At 33.1% G+C, this 27,109-nt stretch overlaps 1 protein-coding gene across 7 annotated transcripts in view; it reads right to left on the bottom strand.

The window, feature by feature from the left end:
• Positions 1-11,706: 11,706 nt before the first annotated feature.
• DGKB (diacylglycerol kinase beta) overlaps positions 11,707-27,109 on the bottom strand; it is a 416,933-nt gene continuing 401,530 nt past the window's right edge. For all 7 annotated transcript variants that reach the window (XM_081080246.1, XM_081080244.1, XM_081080245.1 and 4 more), the window contains one exon: positions 11,707-12,016. In XM_081080246.1, the coding sequence (XP_080936372.1) occupies positions 11,948-12,016 (69 nt within the window). In that variant the 3' untranslated portion in view covers positions 11,707-11,947. The remainder of the gene's footprint in view (positions 12,017-27,109) is intronic.

Here is a 27,109-nt window from a genome sequence, read left to right as displayed (position 1 = left end):
CTTTCACAGTGGCTGCCTCACTAAGTCATAATGTGAGCAGAAGTGACAAGTGCGACTTTCAGTGGAAGAACGTGGTGAAGATGCTGTGAGCAGGGGACATGGGGATGAGAAGAACACCTTTTGGGGGGATGTCCTCTCTCCTTCTTACCTCAGACAAAAATAGACACTTCCTCCTGGCAGCACTTTGCACTCAATTTTGCACTTAACTTCTGTGATAATCTTTACCACATTTTATTTTGGTTTGTCTTCCCCACTGACCTGCAGACTTTTCAAGGGCAGGGAGGATATTTAATTATTAACCTTACTTATTTTCCAAGCACTTTCATATTATAGAAATATTTATTACTATAAATATTTTTTGTTACACAATAAAAATGAAAAGAAAATATGAAATTATGTCAAAGGGGTTTGTGTTAAAGTGGTAAAGATTTTTCTTTGGTTTTCTTCAAAATTTAGTAGTTTTCATAATGAAAAATATAAATGTATTAATCTTTAATTCTTTACTAAGTAAATGATATATAAATGAGTATTCTTAAAATATGAGAAAAAAAAAATGAGAACATTAGGCCATAAAATGAGAAGGGATTAATTTCCTATGAATCAATATTTGCTTAAGAAAATTATATATATATATTTGATGTATATACATAAAACATTTATATTTCAATTAGAGGGTAAGTCTCTTTGGTGATTAGTTAGTTTTTTGAACATACTTAGTTTTCTCTCAGTACTTAGAAAGCTTTTCAGAGAGCAGAGACCTAGGTTTTAAAACCTTTAAAGACATGTTACATAGCAAATCAAAGGAACACTAAAATAAAATAAGAAGGCTCATACACAACAAAAAAAAGAAAAATCAGTGTTGAACAAATATTGCTCATTATGTTCCACACCAAAGATGGGGTGAGGGGGCGGGGGCGTGAAGGAGGTTGGGAAACAAAATGAAACTCAGGGGATACACTTTTACTTAATTATTTGAAGATAAAGATACTAGGGCCTATCAAATGCCTTTTATAGAATAAAATTATTTTAATACAGCTTTTAAGTCCTTTTAAAGTTGATTTGCAGAAAGCTTAAAGCACCTTTAAAAACTAGCTTAGGACTTGAATAGATATCTATACTCCAATGTAATCAGCAGCATTATTTGCAACAGCCAAAACAACCCAAATGTCCATCAAAAGATGAGTGAATAAACAAAATGTGGTATATGCATATGATGAATTATTCAGCCTTAAAGAGAAAGGAATTTCTGACACATGTTATAATAGGGACTAGCCTTGAAGACGTTATGCTAAGTAGAAGAAGCCAGTCACAAAAGGACAAATATTTTGTGGTTCTACTTACATGAGGTACATAGAGTAGTCATAGTCATAGAAACAGAAAGACGAATGGTCATTGTCAGAAGCTGGAGGAAAGGGAGGGAGGGGAGTTATTGTTTAATGGGTACAGTCTTTAGTTTGGGAAGAAAAAAATAGTTCTGGAGATGGATGTTGTTAATGGCTGCACACAATGTAAATGCACCTAATGCCACAAACTGTACACATAAAATAGTTAAAATGGTACACTTTTCACTACATATATTTTAATACAATAAAAAATTTAAAAAGTAGTTCGAAATATAGCATATGACTCAAATTTTGAAGAAAAAATTCAAACAAAATAAACACCTAGCTTCATTCCTATGACTTTAATAAAAACCACACAAATGCATCTGTATAAACAAAAATAACCTTTATTCAGCATAAAGAATCCTACAAGTTTGTTAGTTTTGGTATGTAATAAAGACTATATTAAAGGGGGAGGAGAGTTGTAGAAGAGGGTAAAAGGGGTCAAATATAGGGTGATGGAAGGAGAACTTACTCTGGGTGGTGAACACACAATGGGATTTATAGACGATGTAATACAAAATTGTACACCTGGACTCTATGTAACTTTACGAACAACTGTCACCCCAATAAACTTAAATTTAAAAAAAGAATTAAGAAATAATAACTAACAACTAAGAAGAATATTGAGAACAGCAATCAGCAAGACCTTCCTTTATTTTAAATGTTTTCATAACCTAGTGCAACTGTCATTTTGTCACCCTTTCCTGTGCACCACCAATTCCAAGATTAATTTCCTGACTATGCACTGAGTTCTTTATTGCCAAACTCCCTTGAGGTATAAAAATACAAATACCGTACGGTTTCATTTATATGTGGACTCTAAAACAAAACAAAACCAACAAACACACAAACAGAACAAATCAAAAACAGGCTTATAGAAAAAGAGACCAAAGGAGAGGTTGCCAGAGGGGAGAAGGATGGGGGGATGGGTGGAAAAGATAAAGGGGAATATAGTCAATAATATTGTCATAAGTTTGTATGGTGACAGATGATCTAGAATTAGTGGGGTGAGCACAATGTGAGGTATAAACATTTCAAATCACTACATCGTATACCTGAAATTAATATAACTAATATATACCAACTACACTTAAGTTTAAAAAATAGCTTAAAACAAAAGATCATGGATGAAAACATAAACATATTTTTAAAACAATTAAAAAAAATCACTTCAGATCCCTTCAGAGACTATATTACCAGAATCATGATTTAACATACATCTCATGCCCTGAGTCCTTTAGGCCTCAACTTTTGATATTCAAAAGCCAGAATTATAAAATTTCAAATCTACTCTCAAACTTTTGTCTCTATAGTACATTTCAAGTCTGTTGACATTTAATAACTGAGAACTGTGATCCCTTCCTTCCCAACCCCTTCATGAAGTAGTAGACACATTAGAGTTTGGGAAAAAGAAAAACCAGATAGTAAAATCAAAATACATCAAGAAATTATAAACACATCAAATAGTATTTCAAATTATTAATCCTCTAAAAATTCTTCAAGAAGGGAGTGCAGGGTAGTTTGGGAGCCAAACCTAGCCTGATGGAACAAGGGAAGAGTATCCTCAGGACGAGGCAACTAAGCAGATATCAGTCTAATAAACAGCAAAGGCCAACATAAAAGGAGGGGAGGGCAGGTACAGCAAAGGAGAAAGAAAGACCAAAAGTCAGGCTAGGCCCCAGATCGTGGAAGGCCTTATACAGTAGTAAGGACCTGAGAAATCAGTGGGTTTGATAAAGGAAGGTAAGTTAGCATTTTTCAAAGATCACTTTCAAAGACATTTCAAGAGATCGGAGAAAAGAGTATATGCTGAGGAAAAAGTATATCTCAGAATTCTAAGAATGGCTAACAATTATGGCTTGGTTAGACAGCAAAAGAAGCCATAAATAAAACTCAAAGCTTAGTATAAGCAGTTAAGATGGCGTGTTTAATGGACTAAGACAAGTTTCAGAAAGAGAATTGACACATTCAGTTTCTGTAGAAGTCAAAAAACATTATATATATAACCTAGGAACTTAGAGATGATTTGAGACCTCAATGAGAACAGCTGCACATCAATGGAATGGAATACAGATGAGATTGTTTTTTCATAAAGGAATGAATGAGTTATGAAAAAGTGTAGAAAATTTATTCAAAGAGTGGCTGTGAAGGTCATTGTAGTCCTTTCTATAAAGATGAAGCCGTATTCTGTTATTTATACAATCTATCTAAAGAAAGCTATATATAAAATATACCATAACCTTTATCACCCTCACCAATTCTCAGCAAATAAGAGGTACCATTACCCCTAGTCTAGCATGATAAAAATATGGGTGCCCAGTGCAAGGTCTCAAGGTCAGTGTCAGTGATTAGCAGTAAGCGGTATTAGTGAAATGCAACCAGCATTAAGACTGCTCAAATATTACTAGAAACAGAGGACCCAGAAAATGAGATAAAAAGAAGGGAATTGGAAATTCCAACACAAATTATAACTCAAGAAACAAAAGAGAGTAAGTTCCATGGAAAGAAGGGACATGGAGAGACAAGGAGATATTTCAGAGGAACAGTTCATTCCTGACTGTGTGTACATGTCTTAAAAGCATGAGCTTTGTTTCTGCTACCATGTTTCCCTGAAAATAAGACCTAGCCAGACAATCAGCTCTAATGCGTCTTTTGGAGCAAAAGTTAATATAAGACTGGGTCTCATTTTACTATAAGACCATGTCTGATATGATATGATATGATATGATATGATATGATATGATATGATATGATATGATATGATATGATATGATACTGGGTCTTATAGTAAGTTTTGCTTCAAAAGATGCATTAGAGCTGATTGTCCATCTATGCCTTATTTTCTGGGAAATACGATACTATGAATCGTCATGTGGCCAGTATCAACCTCTGTAAAATGAAAACAGCAATAGTTACAGAGGAGATTTACTCTGAGGACCAAAGAAAATATCATATGATAAAAAACACTAATGACTTGGAAGAGTTATTCCTAAATAAATAGTAGACTTTATTATAATTCTATGTTGTGATATCATTTCCATTAAATTCTAAGTTCTTTTGAAAGAAGAACCTGGTATTATTCATTGTTGAAAACCCTTGTGTGGAGTATTAAAATATGTTTTGATACTCTGATTGACAGGTGTTATCAATGTCCCCTTTCTTTGAATCTGAGTGAGGTTTTGACCATGTCAATCGATATAAATGCAGTGAACATGAAATCATGCGACTTCCAAAAGTAAGTCAAAAAAAGGCCAAACAGCTTCTCATGGCCCTTTTGAAACATTCATTTTTGGAGGCCTGAGCTTCCATGTCAGAAGTTTGGCTATCCCAGGCCACCGCACTGTGAGAAAGCCCAGGCCGCATGGAGAAACCTACGTAGGTACTTGTGATGGTTAATTTTATGTGACAACTTGAGGGGCTATTAAGTGCCCAGATTAAACATTGCTTCTGGGTGTGTTTTGAGAGTGTTTCTGGATGAGATTAGCATTTGACTTGGTGGACTCAGTATATTACCTTCCCCAATGGGGGGGTAGGCATCATCCAAATGGTTAAGTGCCTGAATAGAATAAAAGGCAAAGGATGGAGGAATTCCCTCTTTTCCCACTGCCTCATTGATTGAACTGGGATAGCTCATCTTCTCTAAACCCTGGGATTAACACAATCAGCTCCCCTGGTTCTCAGGCCCTCAGACTCAGATGGAATTACACCACCACTTTCCTGGGTCTCCAGATCGCGGAAGGCAGATTGCAAAACTTCTTAGTCACCGTAACCATGTGAGCATGTTGGTTCTGTTTCTCTAAAGAACCCTGACTAATATAGTGCTCCAGGTAAGGTCTCAACCAACAAACAGCATCAGCTACCAGACATGAGAGTAACCAAGCCTCAGGTGATTCCATCCCTTAGATGTCAATTCACTTTCAACCATTGAGTCTTCCCAGTTGAAGACCCAGATGTGAAGAAACAGAGACACCATCCCTGCTTTGCCCTGATTCAATTGCTGACCTCCAGAGGCTATGCACATACTAAAATGGTTGTTTCATACTGTGAAGCTTTCAAGTAGTTTGTTATGTAGTAATAGTAAAAAGAAGAGATTTTGATAATGTGGATTTTGATAATGCTTAGCCATTACAAAAACAAAAAAAAATGTGGCATTTGCTTTGAATCTGAACGGTGAGCAGAACCTGGAAGGGACAAGCCTTAGGAAATTTTTAGTGAGGGCTTAGACAATATAAGAACAGTGTTATAGGAAAGGGTAGGAAATTGATCCCATATTATTATGGTGGCTAAAAGTTTGTTATGAAGCAATAGTAACCAGGATAACTTGGCAAATCCTACCTAATGTTGACACAGTGTGTTTGACAAATAAAATCTTTTAAAAATACCATATAAAAATAAAATACCATAAAGTTATAGCATTTCTTGTATTTTTCTTCCTAGAAACTTAGGTGGGAATGGAGAGACTTCTGAGAAATTAGAATAAAAGTATTCATATATTAATAAATCAAGATTTTGTGCTTACACTTCCTAACTCTCCTTAAGAGTTTTACATTATATTAAGGAAACATTTTCTTTATATTTTAAAGCTAGGCCAGGTGAGTATGAACATATAGGATGAGAGCTGCTTAAGTAAGAGTCCCTATGTTGTAAAAACACTGATCATGTAGAAACACAAAGTATAACATACAAACTTCAAAATGCTGCATATGTGAGAATATTACTTTTTTCTCTTCAAAGAAAAATTAATGTGAGGGAAACCTTTTTTAAGAAAAGTAAATCAGCCATTCAAGGTTAATATGTTAGAACTAATTATGTTCAGTCAGAAAATAATGCTGAACATATCCACATAAGAACATGTATTCCAAAAGAAAAGGCATTAGTGATTAATGCTTGGGTGGAGCAAGAAGCAATGGATAGTATCTAATTAGTTCCAATTAGCCATGCCAGGGGATTATTTTCTAGGTAAAATTACCTTATAATGAGGTGATTAACCTCTTTGGAAAGAGTTCAAGACAGACTAACTTTATACTGAATATGCCCTATGAAGAAGTGATATAACAAGGGTCCTCAAATGTGTTGCCAGGGATAATTCCTGCTAAGAATCAATTGATTTTATTCTAGAAGAACCAAAGACTTTCATTATATTATTGACAGGGTGAACTCTAAAGCATCTAGATGTTATAAATTAGGCATTTAAATTTCATATGAAATTAACTAACCTAGGTGGCACTAACTTTTTCTAAAGACTGTAACATTCAAACTCTTACCAATTCCAAATTCTAGCCTATAGATTATCTACAAACATAAAAAAAAAGTCTGCCATTGACATTGATCAATGTCACAGGCTCATTCCCCAAAGTCAGCTGTCCATTGTCTAATTAGTTTAGTGGATCCCCTCAGTCCCCGGAGCACAACTGGTTCTTGTTATAGTTAGAGAGACTAATGTTTGAGGGCAGTGGGTCTGAGCACACAGGAAACAGAGCTTCAATGTTTTAAACACAAAAACACTTGGTAAATTGGGAATAGGGTGCTTAGAAACTGTCGCTTTTACTGCTGGCTAAACTTACATTTGCTTTTTTCCTTAAAACTGATAATTTATTTATATGGACTGGTTGAAATTTTATACACATATACATTTACATATAATCTAATGCATATATAGTTGGTGTCAACTTGAAAATAACGAGAAATAATTTAACTTTGTGTTCTAATTTGAAAAATATTTCCTGAAAGATTTCATGTAGGCATAGAAACTGTAATCATTAACTGTAACCATTAGATTCTTTTCTTAAACTACTTTCTTACTGTTCAGTACTCCTCCCTATAAGAAAATACTCTATCATGCTTGTTTCACCTGTGATTTTGTGCACATGTCTGAAGCAACTATTGTTACTTCATAAATCTTGTTTCTCAATTTGCTATCTTAGAAAGTGAATGTGTGCATCTGTTTGTGTGTGTAAAATTTTTGCATAAAACACATGTAAATTCATGTAAAGCAAAAACACAAATCCTAGGAAGAGACAAGCAAAATCAAGGAAGAAAATATTGGGAAGATTTGCATGGAATGATGCTCATAAAATGTAAGAATCTTATAAACAGAAACTAGAAATAAATGTTTCTTTTTCAGCTAAATCAGAGAGTATACAAGCCACCCATACTTGAACATATATTCTTTAGAGCTCAATGGTCACCTGAAAACATCCTTAGGTCTGTACTATTACAATGTAGACTTTTTTATTTTCTAGTTTATATTCTTCTACAGAAACTATCTCACTGTCTAAGGTTTCTGTGTAACTCCAAATTCAGTTTCCTCCTATGCCATAGAGATTTGAAAGATTCAGTGTCTAGATGGCTACTTGTCATATAAAAGGGGCTGCATATTAAACATCTATAGAATAAATAATTAACCAATCAATGGCAGATAAGCAGAATTTTATCCAAACTTTAGGGCCCTGATTGGAAGACAAACATACCACTGAATAATAAATAATTTAGTGAATAAATTTAGCAAATATCTACTGAGTGCTAATTATGTTTCATGTACTGTATAGATACTCAAATCCCAGAGAGAGTTTCATTTCGTGATCTCGCAAGGCCTATTGTCAAAAACATCAAGAATCACTCCACAGAATGAGTGCAATTTTAAAGGCATAGCAAATTTTCTAAATTCATTTAATTTGGTAATTTGGAAAACATAGACTATTTTTAAAATTAGGGTTACTAATACAATAATATTACATTGTCAGCCTATTATACACATTTGTCAGTTTTGTTTCTTTTCTTCACACATTTGGAAGGCAAAACTTTCCGACATACCTAATATGACTACATAGAATCTGAGTTAAATTGCCTTATTTAAATTCACACACCGATTTCAGTTTTCTAGTTGTAGATTTCATCATAAAAGCAGAAAGCAGTACAGAAATGAAGAACACACGTCTGAATGGGGGAGGGATAGGGGTGGGGGTGGCTAAGAAAAGGATCTTTATCTCATTAAAGGAGTTAGAGACCAGATACTTTTAAATAACCAGTGTGGATTTAATGAAATAGTATCTTTGTAGAGTATTGCTGGCCTTCAGTGTTTGTTAGCAAATGGTACTATCCACTGTATATTAAGAATTTGAATTGGTTCTCTGAACACAAGTTATGACTACACTATTAAAAAATCTTTGTAAAACCTCCAATACTTTTTCTATACCCAGTTCCTATTTTGCATATTACTTTAAGTCCTTGTCAAAGTTACATGGTTTTATTCATAAAATAGTTCTGCATTTCCCCACAAATTATTATAAAGCTTTGTACTTGTCATTTTAATTGATGCATATTTTTGTGTTTCATTTTATAGTTATTAATGGCATTTTTTTTAAAGCAAAAATCTAAATTGCTCCACCTAAATGGAACCAGGAGAGGCATAATGTATGTGAATTATAAAAATGTTAATAAGATTGTACATATTAATAGCCAAGTTATATAATTATTTTAAATACCAATATTATGTAATAAATAGTTTTAAATAATAGTAGCATAAATACTTTAAGGATGATTTTGTTTTAAGTCTAAAATAATGGAAGTATGTATTAAAATTCAGTTTGAAGAAAATCTTAAAAGTTTAGAAAGTTGAACAGCATGCTACCTTTTAACAGTTGACTTAGATTTACATAGAAAATTTGAAAAGAATATGATATAAACCTTTCAAGTAGCACTCTTTTAAGCACCGGAAAAATCATTATCTTTCCCAGTTCTTTCAATTTCTGTCATAAGAAGCATACAGAGCAGAACTATATATTTTGGTAATTAATTTTCTTAAGATAATGTTGGAAACATCATGTTCTTTAAAATATAAATGAATTTCAAGGTGAGCATTTTAGAGGATAGTATTAATGGCAATGATTTATTGTGACAAGAAATCTGATCTGAAACACCATTAATAGGAGTACTGAAAAAAAATCCATTTGCAAATTCCTGAAAATATGAAAGAGCTCTATGGCTGAACCTGTCTCAATGTTGAAATCTGAAAATCTGTCCTTTTAAGTATGAAATTGCTCGTGCACAATATCTGGCATAGAAATTTATTAGAAAATGTTTATATGCTAAATATGTTGCATTATAGTTTAGGGAATTACTTAAATGCTTATAATCCTGAATGAGAAGGCTTAATCTATAAAAGTGCAGGCTGAAAGGTATATGCCTAATTGACTTAGTAAAACGTGTAATTTTGGGTGAACTGTTATCTTAAAAAATAGTTGGTCAATAATACAACGAGCATCTACTCGACACCTGGCATTCTCTGAACTCACAATAGAAACAGATAGATATGTGTCAGTCTAGAAGGTGTTTTATAGTTATTACTGTTCCAAGTGAAATATTCCCTTTAAAGTATACAATCAAGATTTACTTGTGCCTCAAATTTGTACACTGGGGTGTACAAACACATTGCTGTAAATGGCATCTTACCACAATGAACAGTAGGGAATGTTATAAATTAGTATTGTAATTGATAATAAAATAAGTAGATATATGTGAATAATAAACACCTGTATTATTAAAAAAATAAAATACTCTAGAGAACAGAATTCATTAGCCACTGACACTTGAAGGAGGGTTACAAATACCGGCATCCTTATATGCAGGCTGTCAAATGTTTGAGTATCACATAAATGTATTGATACACCACTGTATACTTTTAATTTTCCTTTCTTCCTCCCATCTCGCCCATCTCTATCTGTCTCTGTCTTTTTTGGCTCTCTCTCTCTCTCTCACCCTCTCTCTGAAGAATAATTTTGGGACAAACATGACAAACATCATTGAACTTTTTCTAACCTTTAGATTTCTTAAAGCCACTAATGGGCTTTCAAATTGTGAAACTACTAAAGAGGTACACTGCATGCTGCATTTTCCAAGCAGCATTTTTTAAAACCAATTTAATACAGGAATATCGACACATGAATGCTTAACAGAATGGCATCAGGGTAAGCACATGCTAGTCGATTCTACAATATGGTTTTATGTATATTAATAAATATGTTCATTTCTAGGACACTCAAGGTATATTATCAAATGCTAAATTTATAAAGTGAATGTAATTTCATTGTTACATTGATTTGCGTTTATATATTTCATGAAATAAAATTAAATCTTGTAAAATAAAATGTCTCTTTATTCTAGATGTAAAGAAAACTTATCGGTGCAAATTTTTAATTAGATTATTTTCGACTTAATTTTTTAATATACACGGCACAAAATTCAAACAGTACAAAATTCAAACAGTGCAATAAAAATTCAGTCTCCACCCCAACCACTTGGTTCCCTTTTCCCAAACAGAACAAGAGTTAAAAGACTTTTTGTGAATCCTTCTACAGATTTGTGTGCAATATACGTATTATATATACACTTTTTTTTTTAAAACGAAACGTATAGCTGCCTGAACTATGAGAGAAAAAGCAAACCATAACACAATGATTTATCATTTGTAAGGTAAGAAAGAACACAAGGCAAAAACCTAAGAAAGGTATTTAGAAATAGTTTTCATATATTTTGATAAACATTTAAATAGGTAAATTTAATGAAAAATCAGATAGGACCTCACTAATCATGAAATTGTTTACTAGGATGATTCTTGTATAAAGCAGTACACAAAAATCTAGAGTTAAGGAAAATCTATTCAACCTAGCCAACTAGAGAGATCACAGAACCTTTGGCTTTGAACATTAATATATAAATCACTAAAAATATATATATATGTATATATATACATATATACATATATATACACATGTATATATCATCTATATCATTTATATAAATGATGATTATGATTTTGAAACTTCATGAAGTAAACAGAGTAGAAATTGGTATAATTGAGGCAAAACATGATTTACTTCTTCTGCCCATTTTTCCAAGGGAGTGGGTGAAGATGGCCATATTACTTTCTAGAAACGGGGGAGATACAAAGCCAAAGCTTTCCCTATTTCCCTGAATATCAGAAAAAGTCAATGTCTACGTTCTGAAGGGAAAACTGTTCATGTATTGCTATGTGGCAAAATTTTGGTCGTCAAGAATTTTCTCTTTGAAGAAAAAGTCTCTAAAAGAACTTTACATTAGCATTGATAGGTCTCTGGTTTATTTGCCATTTAGTTGAGGCCAATAATGGACAAATAGTACAAAGACTAGAGGACTTCAATGAGACCTTTGTAATATACAGTAAGTTAGCATTACCAAATTAGAGCCCCATGTTTTTTTTTTCTTTGGGATTTGGGATGATCAACCCTTCACATTCTTAGCCATGTAAAGACTTCAGCATGTCTTCATAAACTATTATTTTCACTTTGCATTTGAAATCTTTCTTTTCAGCACATGAGAATGGATTAGAGACGACCACATTGCATTTCCCATTGTAATCGCATTAAAACCTAAAAGGAACATTTGAATTCATTCACACTCTTATCTTAATATTTACACACCAAGCCTTATTCAGTGATTACATGTGAAACATATTACACCACATAGTGATCCTTTTTATGATAAATTTATCAATAGCAACCAACACTAAAATTTCATCATTTATCTTACCTGCTGTTGAATTTCTCTGGGTGTTTTTCTCTCATGATGTGGAATCTGTGTGCAATGGACGCGTCCTAAGGAGAGAAACAAAAAAGAGAAATGGGACAGTTTATGATCCAATTATCTTGTGGAAATAAAGATTAAAAGAGAAAATATTATTAATAATATTTCAAAATTAACTTGTTTTTTCTTAACAATAGCATTGCCAAGAAGATGTTCTGAAATTATGCAAAAATGTGTATTCCACGTAACTACTGTGCAAGTCTGATTTATGTCACCGTTTCACCATTGGTAACTTGTCATATTTACTTCTAGGAATTGATTTTTCCTTAATTTATAAATCTCCTTTAATAAATTGTTTTGGTCTCATGCTCAAGGTTTAAGATAGTGCATATGAGCATATATGTTAAAAGTCGTTGAGAATATTGTTACATAGAACTGGAATGATGGACTAAGTGGAGAAAAGATCAGGAAGAGAAGCTCCTAGTCCTTTGAAATTAATTATGGTAAAAAAGACAGTGGGAAGGTACATATCTAGTAGAGCTAAGTATAGGATATGACTTCAAAGTTTGCTAACGGTGTCTTGGATGTGTAATTATTAACTGTTTGTTCCATAAGCAACTTTCTGACACAGGTATCTTAACTTGCTTAATGAAGAAAAACAACAAATAGAAACTTTTAATTTTGGATTATTGGTGTCAAATATAACTAGGCTCTGAGACCCCAAATGCCGGTGTTCAGGACCCTAATGGATATTTGTTCTTTTTAGGAAATCCATGTAGAGTTCCTGTAAGACAGAATTGTGCTGAATGTGTGATTCGTGGAATAGGGTGATTCTTAGCTTTTCAAGCACAAAATTTCTGTTGACTTTAAACAGTTGCCCCTGTTATTCCAAGAAAGGAGATATTTTCCCATTCTTCATCTACACTTGATTAATCATTCCAATGAGAAACTAATATATTTACCAATCATCTCAATAGAAACAAGGCGATTGTGATTAACTGCTAATTCTGTTTCATAGTGGAGATAAAGGACAAAGAAAAACCAAGCACAAAGGAAATAAAGTTGTGTAATTGAGAGAATCTCCAAAACACTAATCAAGGACTAAAAGTCTAATGAATGAAATGAAAAGACTAATGTGCTTACTCATGCATAACAAAACATGAGGCACAACAAGAGAGGGACCAATGCCCACTGCAGATGGCAAACAGAGAGTGGCTTTTTCCTACAAGATAGAGCTGTGACAGACGTGTAATTTTTTTCTGTAGACTTTATCCTCAAAAAATTGTCAAGTACTTGAATTAATCCATAAGTAAAAAGAACACAGGTGTATAGATAGGTACGTATAGAAACAGCATTTATATAAGAGTTACCAAAAAAAAAAAACACCTCTATGGTTTGATAGTCTAAGATATAACTGTTATATATACATGGTCAACTTCTTGGTTTGCTAAGAAGCAGGAAAGTCAGGATGGTTCACTTTTATTGCTACAATAGAATGTCACAAAACCAGTCACAGAGTTTTATTTTTTTTTCAATTCTCACTAATAAGTCATAAATATATTCTATTTTAGAATGTGAAGTTGTCCTATTGTGTTATGAAAATATAGGAAAAATCTGAGTTGGCCTATTTATGATATATTATGCAGCATGACCATTAATTAATTTCTAAAAATCATTTATTTTGATTTTAACTCTAATCTGTTTCAAAATCAATTTATAATACCTTATAATTAAATGCACACAGTCAGCAGACCTGTACAACAAAAGCAAAGAAATATGAATCAAGTACTAAGAATGAATGATCAATATTGGTTATCCATAGGGAGATTATCATTGAATTTACTTCTGCTTGAATTATTTGTTTCTGCTAATTTAGAGAACTGAGACTTTAAAAAATAGACTGTGTAGTATAATTTGCTTTGTAAGCATATACTTTTGTAGTAACAAATCTCTTCCTTTCCAAAGGAACAGAAACGGGGGTGGGGGGTGGTGAGGAGAGAAGAGGACAGGATCAGAAGAAGACTATTTAAATAGACCGTACTATAACTGAGTAAACTACTAGAAATATAGCATGCAAAATAGCCAAAGATAAACTTAAAGTTAGCTTTACATCCAGGCTACTTGGGTAATGGAACATAAAGAGAGGGGGAAAATAAAAACTACCAAGTAACACTGGCATGCCTTTCCTGTGTTGAATGGATTCCACCACAAAGAGAGTTAGCTTTGCTGACTATGGGATTGATAAGGAACAATGACAGCAGGTGTTCATTTGGATGAGAATTCACACTAAATTCCCAAGGGACCCTGTCCCTTTGGCATAACCCCAGAAGGCCTGAAAGAGAACTGCCAAATGCTGTAAACTTATCCAGCAGCCTTATTTTAGGACTCTCTAAAAAGAGACCAAATAAGAAAAAGCTAAAATAGTATTTAGTATTGTTTTCTTTCTTTTTTTCTTTTTTTTTAAACATAAATGTTGTTCTCAATGTATTGCAATTTTTAGGAAACAGAAATTAAATCAGCATCACTTCCATAACCTAGAATACGCAACTTTGAATTCAGACAGATTTCACTTCCAAGACTACTGACTTTCAACAAATTATTTATTGTGAGTCACAGCTTCCTTATCTTTAAAAGAGGACAGTGATACTCCTTTACAGTATTTTGGTGGAGGTATTTTGAGATTTTTCTGAATAGCAATTGTAAGAGTATTCGCTACAGCTGGGCTATTCATTATTTTATATTCACACCCGTATTTTATTGAAGGGGTTGCTATTGCGAAAACATAAATTTCATAATTTTGAAATGTGTATTTCCTGAATCTCAAATTGGTTTCATTATTTCCTACACTTATAAAATATTTTTGTTTTGAATTAATTTTAAAAATAAATTGTAAGAAATGAAAATAAAATACATCCATCTTTATTAAAGCAAAACAAATTTAAATCTCAATATGTTTATTTTCTAAGCAGCAAAAAGTAATTTTTCTTTTCTTTATTTTTTTTCAAGGAGGGCACAGCTCATATTGGCCCATGCAGGAATTGAACCAGCAACCTTGGTGTTATTAGCCCCACGCTCTAACCAACTGAGCTAACCAGCTGCCCAAAAGTAACTTTTCTTAAGATATACTACATATATATATATTAATATATATGTATATATATATGTAATACATATATATATATATATTAATATATTAATATTAATTAATATAAGACCGGGTCTTATATTAATTTTTGCTCCAAAAGACACATCAGGACTTATGTGCAGGGAATGTCATCATGAAAAATCATGCTAGGGCTTGTATTCCAATTAGGTCTTATTTTCGGGGAAACAGGATATATTTATCTCAGACAATCAGCTTCTTAGCTCCATCCATATTTAATACTTTGTCACTGGTATTTTTCTGAAGAGTGATTTTTTTCTTTTCCTGTAAGGGCTGTTTGTTATAATTATTTTTTAATAAAGTTACCCTAAATCTCCAAAGTTGCATTTTAAATGATTAATTTGAAAAATCTGATTATTTTGTGAGGATCTTAACATTTTACATTGAGAAAATACTCTATTAAGTGCTGAGATACCAGAGTTTATAGCAAATTCTACTAAGAGAAGGACACTGTGAACATTAGTATTTTTCTTGAAATGTAAAATATATCTGCCCAAATACTGTAATAGGTACTATCTTTTTATTCCATTTAAAAAAATTTCTATGAAAAATGTTTTCACAAAATGTGCCAAATAAGTTTTTTAATTTTATTTTTGATTATTGTATTATGATTATACCAAATTAAATAAATTCTTAGTTTCTTTCCATTTCAGCATAGAATATAAAATCAGCCAATTCCAAATGAGGATCATCAGAAGAGTTACTCCAAATGAAATTATGAAATTTAAAATTAAACTTTGCATACTAGATGAGTTTTCATTGTTAAAATAGTAAAGTTCCTCTTTAATTTTGGATAGATAAATTGCAATATCCCCCTCTGTGTGACCTTTCCTTACTTTTTTTTTATAACGATAATTTCCTAAAAAGCTTCAAAAGCTGGATTTGTTGAATATTTTAAATATTTCCAACTCATTTTTTTTTCTTCAAGGTAATATTTACATGCAATAAAATTCACCAATTTTAAGTATACAATTCATTAAGTTTTGACAAAAGTATATAACCTTTGTCAAATAATCACTTTTGCAATCATGATATAGAAAATTTCTATCACCCTGAAAAGACCCATAATCCCTTTATACTTACATATTTTCATACTTATATACATCCCTCCTTCTACCCAGAAAAAACATTGATCTGCTTTCTGTCACTGCAGTTTACCTTTTCTAAAATTTCCTATAAATTGAATTTAAGAGTATTCTTTTGTCTGGCTTCTTTCCTTTACTATCATGCTTTTGAGATTCAGCCATTTGTCCCCGTATTAGTTGTTTCTCACATTTCATTGCTAAGTAGTATTCTATTAAATAGATATACCACTGTTTGTTTGTTTATTCACTAGTCGCTGACTTCATGAATTTATGAAAAAAGCTGCTATGAACTTTTGAGCACAATTCTTTTTGTAGACATGTGTGATTATATCTTTTGGGTAAATACCTAGGAATGAAATTGAAGGGTTGTATGGGAAGTGTATATTTCACTTGATAAGAAACTGCCACATTATTTTTCAAAGTACTTGTACCATTCTGCATTTCTTCCAGTAATAAATGAGTTCCAGCTATTCCACATCTTTACCAACACTTCAAATATACGCCAACTTTTGGCAGTACTTTAAATTTGTTTTTTTAGACCTTTATCAGAATTTGAAATTTTAGATAAGAGATCATAGCCCTAGAATATATTTACCATCTGCAAAAAATAATCCTTGCTCTCCTGACAATCTTTACCTGAATGCACTAATTACATAATGTACTATTTGTTAAGATTTTAATTTAAGAAAATTATACCAAAAACTACAAGTGAGAATGCCTCATCAACACATTTTATCATATATTGATATCTGTTGTTCTGCCTTAATAAAAAGAGTAGTTTCTGGAGGAAACATTATTGCAATTTTCTGGTTTCTCTTCACATCTCATAAATCTTTCACTAGTTACAATATTTTAATTTTGTCTGAATCCATATTATTTGCATCGTTTTAAATACAATTGCATTATTATTTTTTTTTCTCTATTAGTTTCAGGTGCACAAAACAATCCAATAGTCAGACATTTCATTCCCTACAAAGTGACAACTTCCTTCCCCAATCTACTGCTCCCCTGACATCATACATATCTATTACAATTTCATTGACTCTGTTCCCTATGCTGTACTCCATATCTCATGACTATATGTAGATATTAAATTATAGTTGGCATACAATATTATTGCCATGGGGATATGAAAGACAGTTTGGGGAATATAGTCAATAATGTAAAAATTGTGTAGGGTGTCAGATGGGCACGTGTCCAATATATATTATTTTTTGTATTTAGCATGATGTTTAGAATCCATAACTAAGCTAAAGTTACGTATGAGAAGATAAGAATAGACATCACAAATTCTACGATGTGGGCATGAAACTTTCACACAGCAAAACTTTAGAAAGGTAGAATTTCTTGCTTTGACAACAAAGCCTTAATTCAACCCAAGATACCCCTGATGAGTATCTATTAACATTGCACTAGAGGTCTTTAGAAATGCAATAGACCAAGAAAAAATAAGAAGGGGTTTATGTACTATAAAACAAGTGAAAGCAATCATTATTTATAGATGGTATAATGTTCTGTATAGAAAATCCAGAGGAATCAACTAAAATCTACACAAATTAGAGAGATTAATAAGTTGTCCAGATATATAGATCCACAGATAGCAAAAAATTAGTAGAATTGACTACATTAAAACAAAGAAGTAGAAAATCACTTCATTCACAATGACAATAACTACAAATAATAAGGGGGAAGAAAACTACCCATGTGAATCCTATAGAAAAAAAGAACAATAATTATGAAAGGGCACAGAAGAAGAATGTATCAATGGAGATGCAAACCTTCCTGAGTTACAATGATTTAAGGAATTGGGATTAGAGAATGTGAGGGATTGTGTACAGTTTCTTCTGCTCTTAAAAATTGACAGAAGTACTTGAACCTTTCTGTATTAGACCATGTTTACTGTCTCATGGAATTGTTTTTTTGTTGTGTGCGTGCGTGTGTGTGTGCGTGTGTGTGTGTTTCCACAGGAACTCAGAGGCATCGAGTTTCACATCTGTAACTTATCCCGCTGTGAATCCATCAGACATAACACATTGTATACCTCTGTTAGTTAGCTTTGAATTACACTCCTGGGACAACCAGGGACTTTTTCTAGAATTAAACATTCAGACTTAGAAAAACCCATGGCTGAGAGTAAGACAACAAGTCTCAGAATAAAGCCAGTCCCTGAGGTAGGATATGGGATTTCCTGAATGGTACATACAGATTCAAAAACAGGTTTCAATAGGTTGACTTTTGCCACGAGGTGGCTTCACAATTTGGGATGATGGGCATAGAGTCAGAAACTTATTCTGCAATGGTTCCAGAAAAAAAGTTCTTAAGAGTTCTACATGTGTAAATATTCTATAAATATGCAATTATCTCAAAACTTTAAAAATAATGAGTATAAAAACAAAATAAATGACAAAACAATTTTTAAAGAAAAGAAGAAAAATGGTGTGGCTTCCCTATGGGCATATCTCTTGTAAATTATTTAATTTCTTTAAGGACTTTCTATACATTACTTTGCTGGGAAAGCTATAATTTGCATTCAGTTTAAACTATTGCTCTCAAATTTTAGAATTATCTTTCTTATTTTTTCCCAATTATTCAGGAAAGTTAGACAGAACCATGCCACTCTATGTCACCATGTTGCTGAGGGAAGACAGACTTGGGGCTACATGTGAGATGAGGCTTCTTCCCACTTCAGCACCTTCCTCTTCTCCCTTCCATTCGTTGGGAAACAAGATCATGCAGAATACTGGGATAAGTAAATGGAATCTGTTACTACACCTAACTCCTTTGGGACAAGGTGAGGAAACAACCAGACCCAGAAAGAGAGAGCTACATTGAGAAAATGGCCTTGAGAGTAAAAGATATCCAGTCACAGGTGACTTTTCATTGAGGAAGACAGAGATTAGGTACCCTACCCAAAGACCGTATACATTGACAAACTAAATCCTCAATGTGTGTAAGGCTGTTTGCTCTACACTGAATGACTCCAGGCTGTTATGTTGTAGTTTGTTTTAGTTTTCTTAGGGTTTTCTTATTCCTAAGAAAACAGTTTCCTCATTTGAAAAAGGGAAATAGTCCACATCTAGCTCATCAGGTTACTACAAATTAAATAAAATCATTCATGTGAGGATCTTTATTCCTTAGCATAAAGCCTAACAGTAAACAAAACAAGAAAGCTATTATTACATTGTTTGGGTACTAGGCAAATTAATACCAGTCCATAAGTAACATAGCACAAAACAAATTGGTGTCATCATAACACAAAACCAATCCACTTCCTTATGAAGCAACTGACTAGAAGATATTTGTAAAAATGGTTAGCTAAGATGATCAAAGACCTAGAATATTTTACAAATTCTACCAGTAACCACTAAATGGTGTAGGGTTGTAATGTGGTTTTTTTAAAATTATTTTTTTATCTCTCTGTAGAAGAATTCTTATCTCATAGCTTGCATCTTTCTTTCCCAATTTCAAAAAAAAAGGACAGTGTATGAACTTAAATACTAAAATATTTACTTATTACAATCACTAAACTTGCTTGAGATTTTGAATTCAGAAAATCAAGTCAACATTATATATCTTTAACTGCTCTTTTCACAGCAAATTAGATTTTAACTATTTTAGTTTTTGGAAACCTTAAACATTTTACTAATATCTATTATTTCCAATAATCAAGCTATCTTTTTTAGTTAAAAGAGAAAGATTGGATCCATCAATTACACTTATGTCTGAGGTTAATTTGGTCATTACGTATTCATTCAATCTGATAAAAGCTGCAAATGCATACAGTGCATTGATGTAATTTCAGCAAATCTGCAAGGAAAGTCCTGTCATCTTTGAATAGCCAGGTGGTTGAAAGGTGATAGCATTTGCCATAATATCTAGGCATAATCTCAAACTAGACATAATTCTTGCATTTGCAAAATAAATCTAAGTCAACAAACACTTGCTGTGATATTACTAGTGACTAAACTGGGATTGGGAATGGCCAAAGTAGTACAAGTGCGACCAGTAAATTGGAGCGAGATGGGGTGGAGGAAGAAATAGTGAAACAGGTAGGAGTAGGGTTAAGGTGGATGCAAATGAGCATGGGAACTGAGACTTAAACAATAAAATAATTTCTATGTACTGTCTATAAGTCGAAATGGGAGTAGATTTCCTAGGTAAGGGTGGAAATAAGCCTTCATGTGAGACTGGGGTGGGGTGGGGTTCCCTGGAGGACACTGGGGCAGGGAAAGAAATCATTTATTAGAACCAAAAATAATTTTCAGGTGAAAACTTTGAATGTAAGGCTTTCCATAAAATATTCATGAAGTCCACAAATGCCAGTAGTGCTGATCATGCACCAAGCCAAAATACAAACCAGAATATATGCGTCTATATGTAAATAGTTCATAATCATGCAGTCCACTGTTTATAAAGGTCACATCTTAAGAATTGCATCCCAAACAATTCTAGTTTTATTACAGGAATGGTTTTCAAATACAACTCAACTTGAAAAACAATTGATACTAATAGTTTGGTTGATTTCATTAAGATATTTCAAAGTGACAGCATATGTTCTATTTTTATGCTCCATCTTAAATGAGAAATTCACTGAAGAGTATTACACTACACTTCATTTTCCTGTCTTCTTTCGTACTCCTCTCCATCCACTTTCTCCTTGTCTATCCTCTTAAAGACATATAAGAAAAACCCTTAGGAAGATTTCACACTTTTTCTACAAAATATACCTACCAAAGGCATTTTGGCTCTAACAGGGGAAAACTGGGATGTGACAGACATTGCTTGTTGCCTTCCTAATATCTATTTCCCTTCTGTTTTTAACCAACAGAACTTTCATTTCATCTGGGCAGCCATGTATCCCCAGCTAGCAAGCAAGCAAGCAAGCAAGCAAATCAATCCTAAATTCCCTGGTTTCCTTTGTAGCTAGGAATGATGATCCAGATATAGTTCCTTCCCACCTTCCACCACCACCACCATCACCACCACCACCACCACCACTGGACCACCTTACTCACAGGAATGTGATATAATTCCTAAGAAGTATAGCAGATAACTTGAAAACATGAGGATAAAAGCCATTACTAAGAAATGCAGGGGGAAACAAAAAGGAACCTGGTCCTTCAAAAGATCGTGATGGCCATAATAGCTTTGAACTGACTTCCTCTAGATGTCTTATTAACTGAAAAAGAAGCCCCTGACTTGTAACCTTGTTATTGCTCCATGCAGCCAAACATAATCTTTCTTAACTGAAACATAGGTGATCGTTTCCAAGTATCTTATTCCTCTGAAAACATAAAGATTGGGAGTCTGTAAATTCTAATAGTGACTTCTTAAATATATTTCACTCAATTATTTGTTTTTATGGTTAATATTACAAAACCTTATATTTGTACAGAGCTGTGTGACTTCTAGAGGGTTTTCTGGCAAATTACATATTTTGACCTCATTACTTTTCCTACATTAGATATTTGACCTTTTTTTGGGTGTGTTGACAGAAACAGGAAAGATATTAATATCTTTATTTTAGAAAGAGAATATCTATGTTGGTTTCAGGGACTTTCCTAAGGTTATGCAGCTCACCAGGAGGGCAGTTGACTTGAGTCTTTTGTCTCCCAATCCATGACTAAGTGTGTGATTTCCTTATTTATCCCAGAAATATGGATAGTTGACTTGATGTTCATTTTGATGGTGATCTTGTCAATAAGGTATCCCGACATTAGTTGCTGTTAATGCCATCAGCATCCCATATTTCCTAAAACAACTAATATTCAGAAAATCAGGGGAAGCTGCTTGTGTCCATAATTCTATTCATACTATAATGGTAGGTTTCATTTAATTAATGATGGATTTGCTAGGTTATGTTAGAAAATAAAATGATGTTGATCGATTCTCGTTAAATAATAAATAACATTTGTGCTTATTCTTTGTTCTCAAGTTAGAAGAGCATGAGTCCAAAATCCCTCAGCGAAAACACCTCATACCTCAATGCTACAAAGAACATCATATAAAGTGACCACAGAAGTCCCACATCAGTAAACTAGTACTTTGAAGAGGGAAAGGGCTATGACATGATCCTCATGAATGAATAGTATCGGTAAATAAATTTGCAAAAGAATTCAGAGATAAAATTACTGTGTTTCTGATGTAATATAAAACTTAGTATCTATTCAGCATCTAAACCAAAACCAAAACCAAAAACTTATAAGGGAAAAGTGCTCCTGTTAGTCTCCTTTGAATACGCACAAACAAGGCCGTAACTAGTCTATTAAGTACTTTCCTATGGGCAGGAGAGAAAAGAACAATCCTGTCAACAGGTTCCATGTACAGCAGACTTGCCAGGGAGTGAGGAAGGAGCCGCAGTCTGGGGGAGAGGTGATGGTTCTGGTGGAAAGCCCTGAGGGAAAACCCATAAATAGCAATGAAAGAATATGCATCAAACATTGCTTTAGTAACACTTAAAATATTTGGCCATATTTTTCTAACCTAAAAGTAAAGGCCTAATCCTTACACAAGGAAAAGTATCTCTCACCTTTTGTGTTGTTTGAAACCAAGTAAATACAGTCATCACATTTATAGTGCAATAGAGATTACACAGATGTACAGACGTAATGGATATTAGAAACTTTACTTTAATCTCTGCCTCCCCCAAGTCATGAACTCCTGTGAAATGATCCTGGGAAATCCATAACAAGAGTGGCAATGAAATCTTAAACACTTAAATATTATCCACATGCCTTTTTGGGGCAGTTATTACACATAACTCAGTACTGCGTGTTCTACCAAAAATTTATCACAGTGGCAAATTGTTAATGTATATAACCCGTAAATGTCATAACGTATAGTAATGTATAGAACTCTGTGGTAGAACACAAACTATTAACACACGAGGACTTACACCTTCCTTCTCCTCTGTTTGCCCCTTAATTTCTTTCTCTTCTCCTGTGTGCTGCAAAAAGAAAGTTCAGATGACTTTTGGACTGATTTTCTGGAGAAAAGCTCTATAAGAAAAATAATTACACTTCTTGTATGATGCAGTTTCTATAAGAGTCAAATTCATAGAATCAAAGAAAGGAATGGTAATTGCCAGAGGCCATGGAGAGGGAGAAATGTGGAGTTACTAATCAAAGGGCATAAAGTTTCAGTCATATAAGATGAATAAATTCTAGAGATCTGCTCTACAACATTATACCTATAATCAATAATATTTTGCACACTTAAAATTTTAAGAGGGTAGACCTCATGTTAGTGTTCTTTCCACAGTAAAATAATATAAAAATAAAATTATAATCCTCAAAGGGCTACTTACTGAAACATAGTTTTTATGTGAGGCATACCTTGTGGGGCTGTGTCATCAAAAAGAGAGAAAAAGATCAAGATGGCAACATAATAATAGGGAAACAAGCGAGATCTGTTGAAATTGGAAAGTTTAGAGATGCTAGAAATTGAAAATGGACTGACAGTATTAATATAAGTTGTTGTGTCCAAGGGAAATATGAGTACAGATGAAAGGTTCTATTTGGGTCATCCTTTAAATTTAACTTTGCCCCAAAATAGGACCTCAAAGGTTATTTCTTTATAAGCAGTTCAGTCATTTTATTTTTATTTTTAAAGTAATTTTGAAATACTTAAAACTGTTACTCTGTGAAACTTTCCTTTTTTGAACATTTATTTTTCATGATGAAATTTCCTAGAAGAAACGAATATAAGAAGACTCTCCTTAGAATAGAATTGAGTATTTATAACTTTATGGTTTTGGAAGTGCTAATCAAACCTGTCTTGACAAATACGCAGACCAACTGCCTGGGCTGAAAGTACTTTTCTATAGCTGTTCTAGATTTGATGTCTCTCCAGGTCTGATCTTTGATTGATGGCATCTTACTGGGCTTTAATTTGTGTTTGGAATCTGCTCAAACCCTCAGCATGTTAGTTGGTCAATAGCATTTCACACACACACACACACACACACACACACACACACACACACACACACACACACAGCTAACCAAAGGAACTTTTCAACACCCTACCCCCAAATCTAACACATAACTGTTTCCAAACATACCGTTTTCCCCTCTTACAACAAAAGTATCTTCCTTCCATTGTATGACCATTCCTGAGACCTGTGCTTGGTTGGTTCCTATCCCTTCTCAATCTCTTAGAACCACAATATATCAGGGATTTATATCTTTCCTCTTCTGTACTTCATCTTCTCCCTCTATGTGGGCTCTTTTTTCTTAACATCAAAATTGCTTAGGTATCAATAATGTAAAAAAAAAAAATCCCTTAACCTCCTGTACCTGCAAAATACTGACACTTTTCTTTCCACCTTTCACCGAGACCTCTTATAGAAACTAATGTCTAACTTCACTTCTTCGCTCCCTCTGACTCTTTCTACTGCAGTCTGCCTTTCTACTTCACCACTTAAGATTATTGACTATGATTGCTCTCTTTGCTTGCTCTACTAACATTCACTCCCTATCCTACTGCAGTCTGGAGTGTAATTTATCACTCCATTATATAGTTACGTCTTATAGTTACGTCTCTTGGCAATTTTGATACAATTTCCGCTTCCTTCTTTTCTTTCCTTCCCTCCTTCCCTCCCTCCCTCCCTCCCTTCCTTCTTTTCTTTTCTTCTCTCCTTCCCTCCCTCCCTCCCTCCCTTCCTTCTTTCCCAAACTCTCCTTCCTTGACTTGGATCAGACCAATTCTTGGTTTTCCTCCTTCTAGGCAGGTCACTCTATCTCAGTTTACTTGGCAAGCTACTGCCCCTCTGCCTGTGTCTTCTGTATGACCTTTCCTGGGATTCTGTTCTTGTAGTTCTTTTTCCTAACTCTACACAAGTGGGTCTGAAAAGGCAACGTCTTTAAACATGTTAGGGAGATGAGACTTGATTTTAAAAACAAGATACCATAGTAATATTTTTAAAGGAGCATGTTATTTGCATTTTTTAGAGCAGTCACTTGGATACTGTATAGATGATTTATTTGGTAGGCTCAATATTGGAGATACATAAAACAACTACTGAATTAGAACAGTAGTAGTATGTATGCATGGAAAAGAATGTACTTGTTCATGAAATATTTAAAAGGTAAATACTGGCCTTGATGAAAGATTAGGCATTGATTGATTGAATGGAAAAAAGAAAGAAAGATCATAAATGACTTGCTAGTTTTTGGCTCGAGTAACCGTATTATAATAAAGGTGCCTCCAACTAAAATAGAAAAATAATAGGAAATTCAGCAGAGAAGTCTTTTTTTGGTCACAATGAAGCTTTTTGCTTAATGTTTTTATTGAAATGTAATGTGCACTTTTAAAAGGTGCACACAATGAATAAACGGACACAACTGTGTCATTCACATTTATATTGAAAAAAAGAAAATAAAAAGAAAAAGCACATCTTGTGGTCTCCATTAAGTCCAATGACCATAGTGAGAAGTTGAGTTTTATCCCTTTAACATTTCCTAGTGAGCCTTGATTTGGACTCAAATATAGATCATTTATAAAAGTATACACACATATACAGAAAACAAAAGCCTTCGCCCAAATAATATGGCAAAATATGTCATTTGACTACAGCCACTGTCTATGTCTTTGAAAGGCTGAATGGCTGAAAGCCTATTAAAGTTATTTCTGAAATCTATGAACTTATATGCATATATAATTATGTGATGGTGTATGTTAATAACTTTCAAATAATTAAGCAAATAGAATTAATTGATGGTTAATGAGAATATTAGGAGAAACTGTATTAACTAGAAAATATTAAGAAGAATACTGGAATCTTAAATAAAAACTTACATGATACGTTGCTATAATGCAAAGGCATTTCTTTCCAGAATTTATCTTCCCTTTGAAAACGGCCAATAATTATCAACATTTGGTAAAAATTTTAAATGAAATATATGAACAAATTTATGGAATGTTTACATGTGATTAATAATTCAGATTTTGGAACTGCATTATTCCAACAATGTTGATTCTTATTTTATTTGATATAGGTTAAATAAAAAAACATTCAGCATTTCATAGAAAAAAAAATCAAATGAAGTAGCAATTTAGAATCAAATAGTCCTTATTTGAATCCTTTCTCTGTCACTTGCTAGCAGTGGGATCTTGGGGAAACCTTTTCCTCTTTTTGAGGTTATGGTCAGAAAACACTTTGGTGAAAAAGTCAACTTAATACCTGCAATATAAAAGATACTCAATATCAATAATGATGATTATTTTTTCATTATATTTGGATTTGCTAATGTAAAACTTGTTACTGGAAATGTATTATGAAAAAAGTGTCAGATTTATAACTTCATAAGTTATGAGATTTTTAAATACTTAAATGTGTTATCTTTTAAATATATCAATTGAAAATAGTCTTCACTTGCAAATTATATATATATTGACCTAAGTTAAAAAAAAAAAAAAAAACTAGATTATTTTCTTTAGCAAAATCACTTCATACATGAAAATTCTTGGTGTTGTCCCTGGATTTTCCTTATCTTTCCAGCAAGTTTTAAAAATAAACATTTAAAACATGCCATATATTTGTTTGAAGAACTTTGAGTGATACTGGGACTTATTTCACTGACAGTTTTGATGTGAGATCAAAGTTATTAAAAATTTCACAGCATAAGAAAATGACCCCAATCACTGAACTCCAAAGTCTTTGTCAGGATTGTTCTCTTGGTCCCTGAAATATTCAGCACTGCTCTCTATTTCTTTCAAACTCATAATCTTAAGATCTTTCTATCTTTGCTTACATTCTTCCACAGCTTTCGACTATCCTGATAAAATCTAGTTCAATATCTTGAAGCCTTGACCAATCTCTTCAGATTCAGTTCCATGTTTCCAAACCAATGTTTTATATTGTCATGCAGGGGTCATGCTGAAAATTCAAACTAAACACCATCTTTTCCTCCAGA

The sequence above is a fragment of the Rhinolophus hipposideros genome (assembly GCF_964194185.1).
Source record: "Rhinolophus hipposideros genome assembly, chromosome: 18".
Classification (NCBI taxonomy): Eukaryota; Metazoa; Chordata; class Mammalia; order Chiroptera; family Rhinolophidae; genus Rhinolophus; species Rhinolophus hipposideros.
This window is presented reverse-complemented; position numbering and strand designations above follow the sequence as displayed.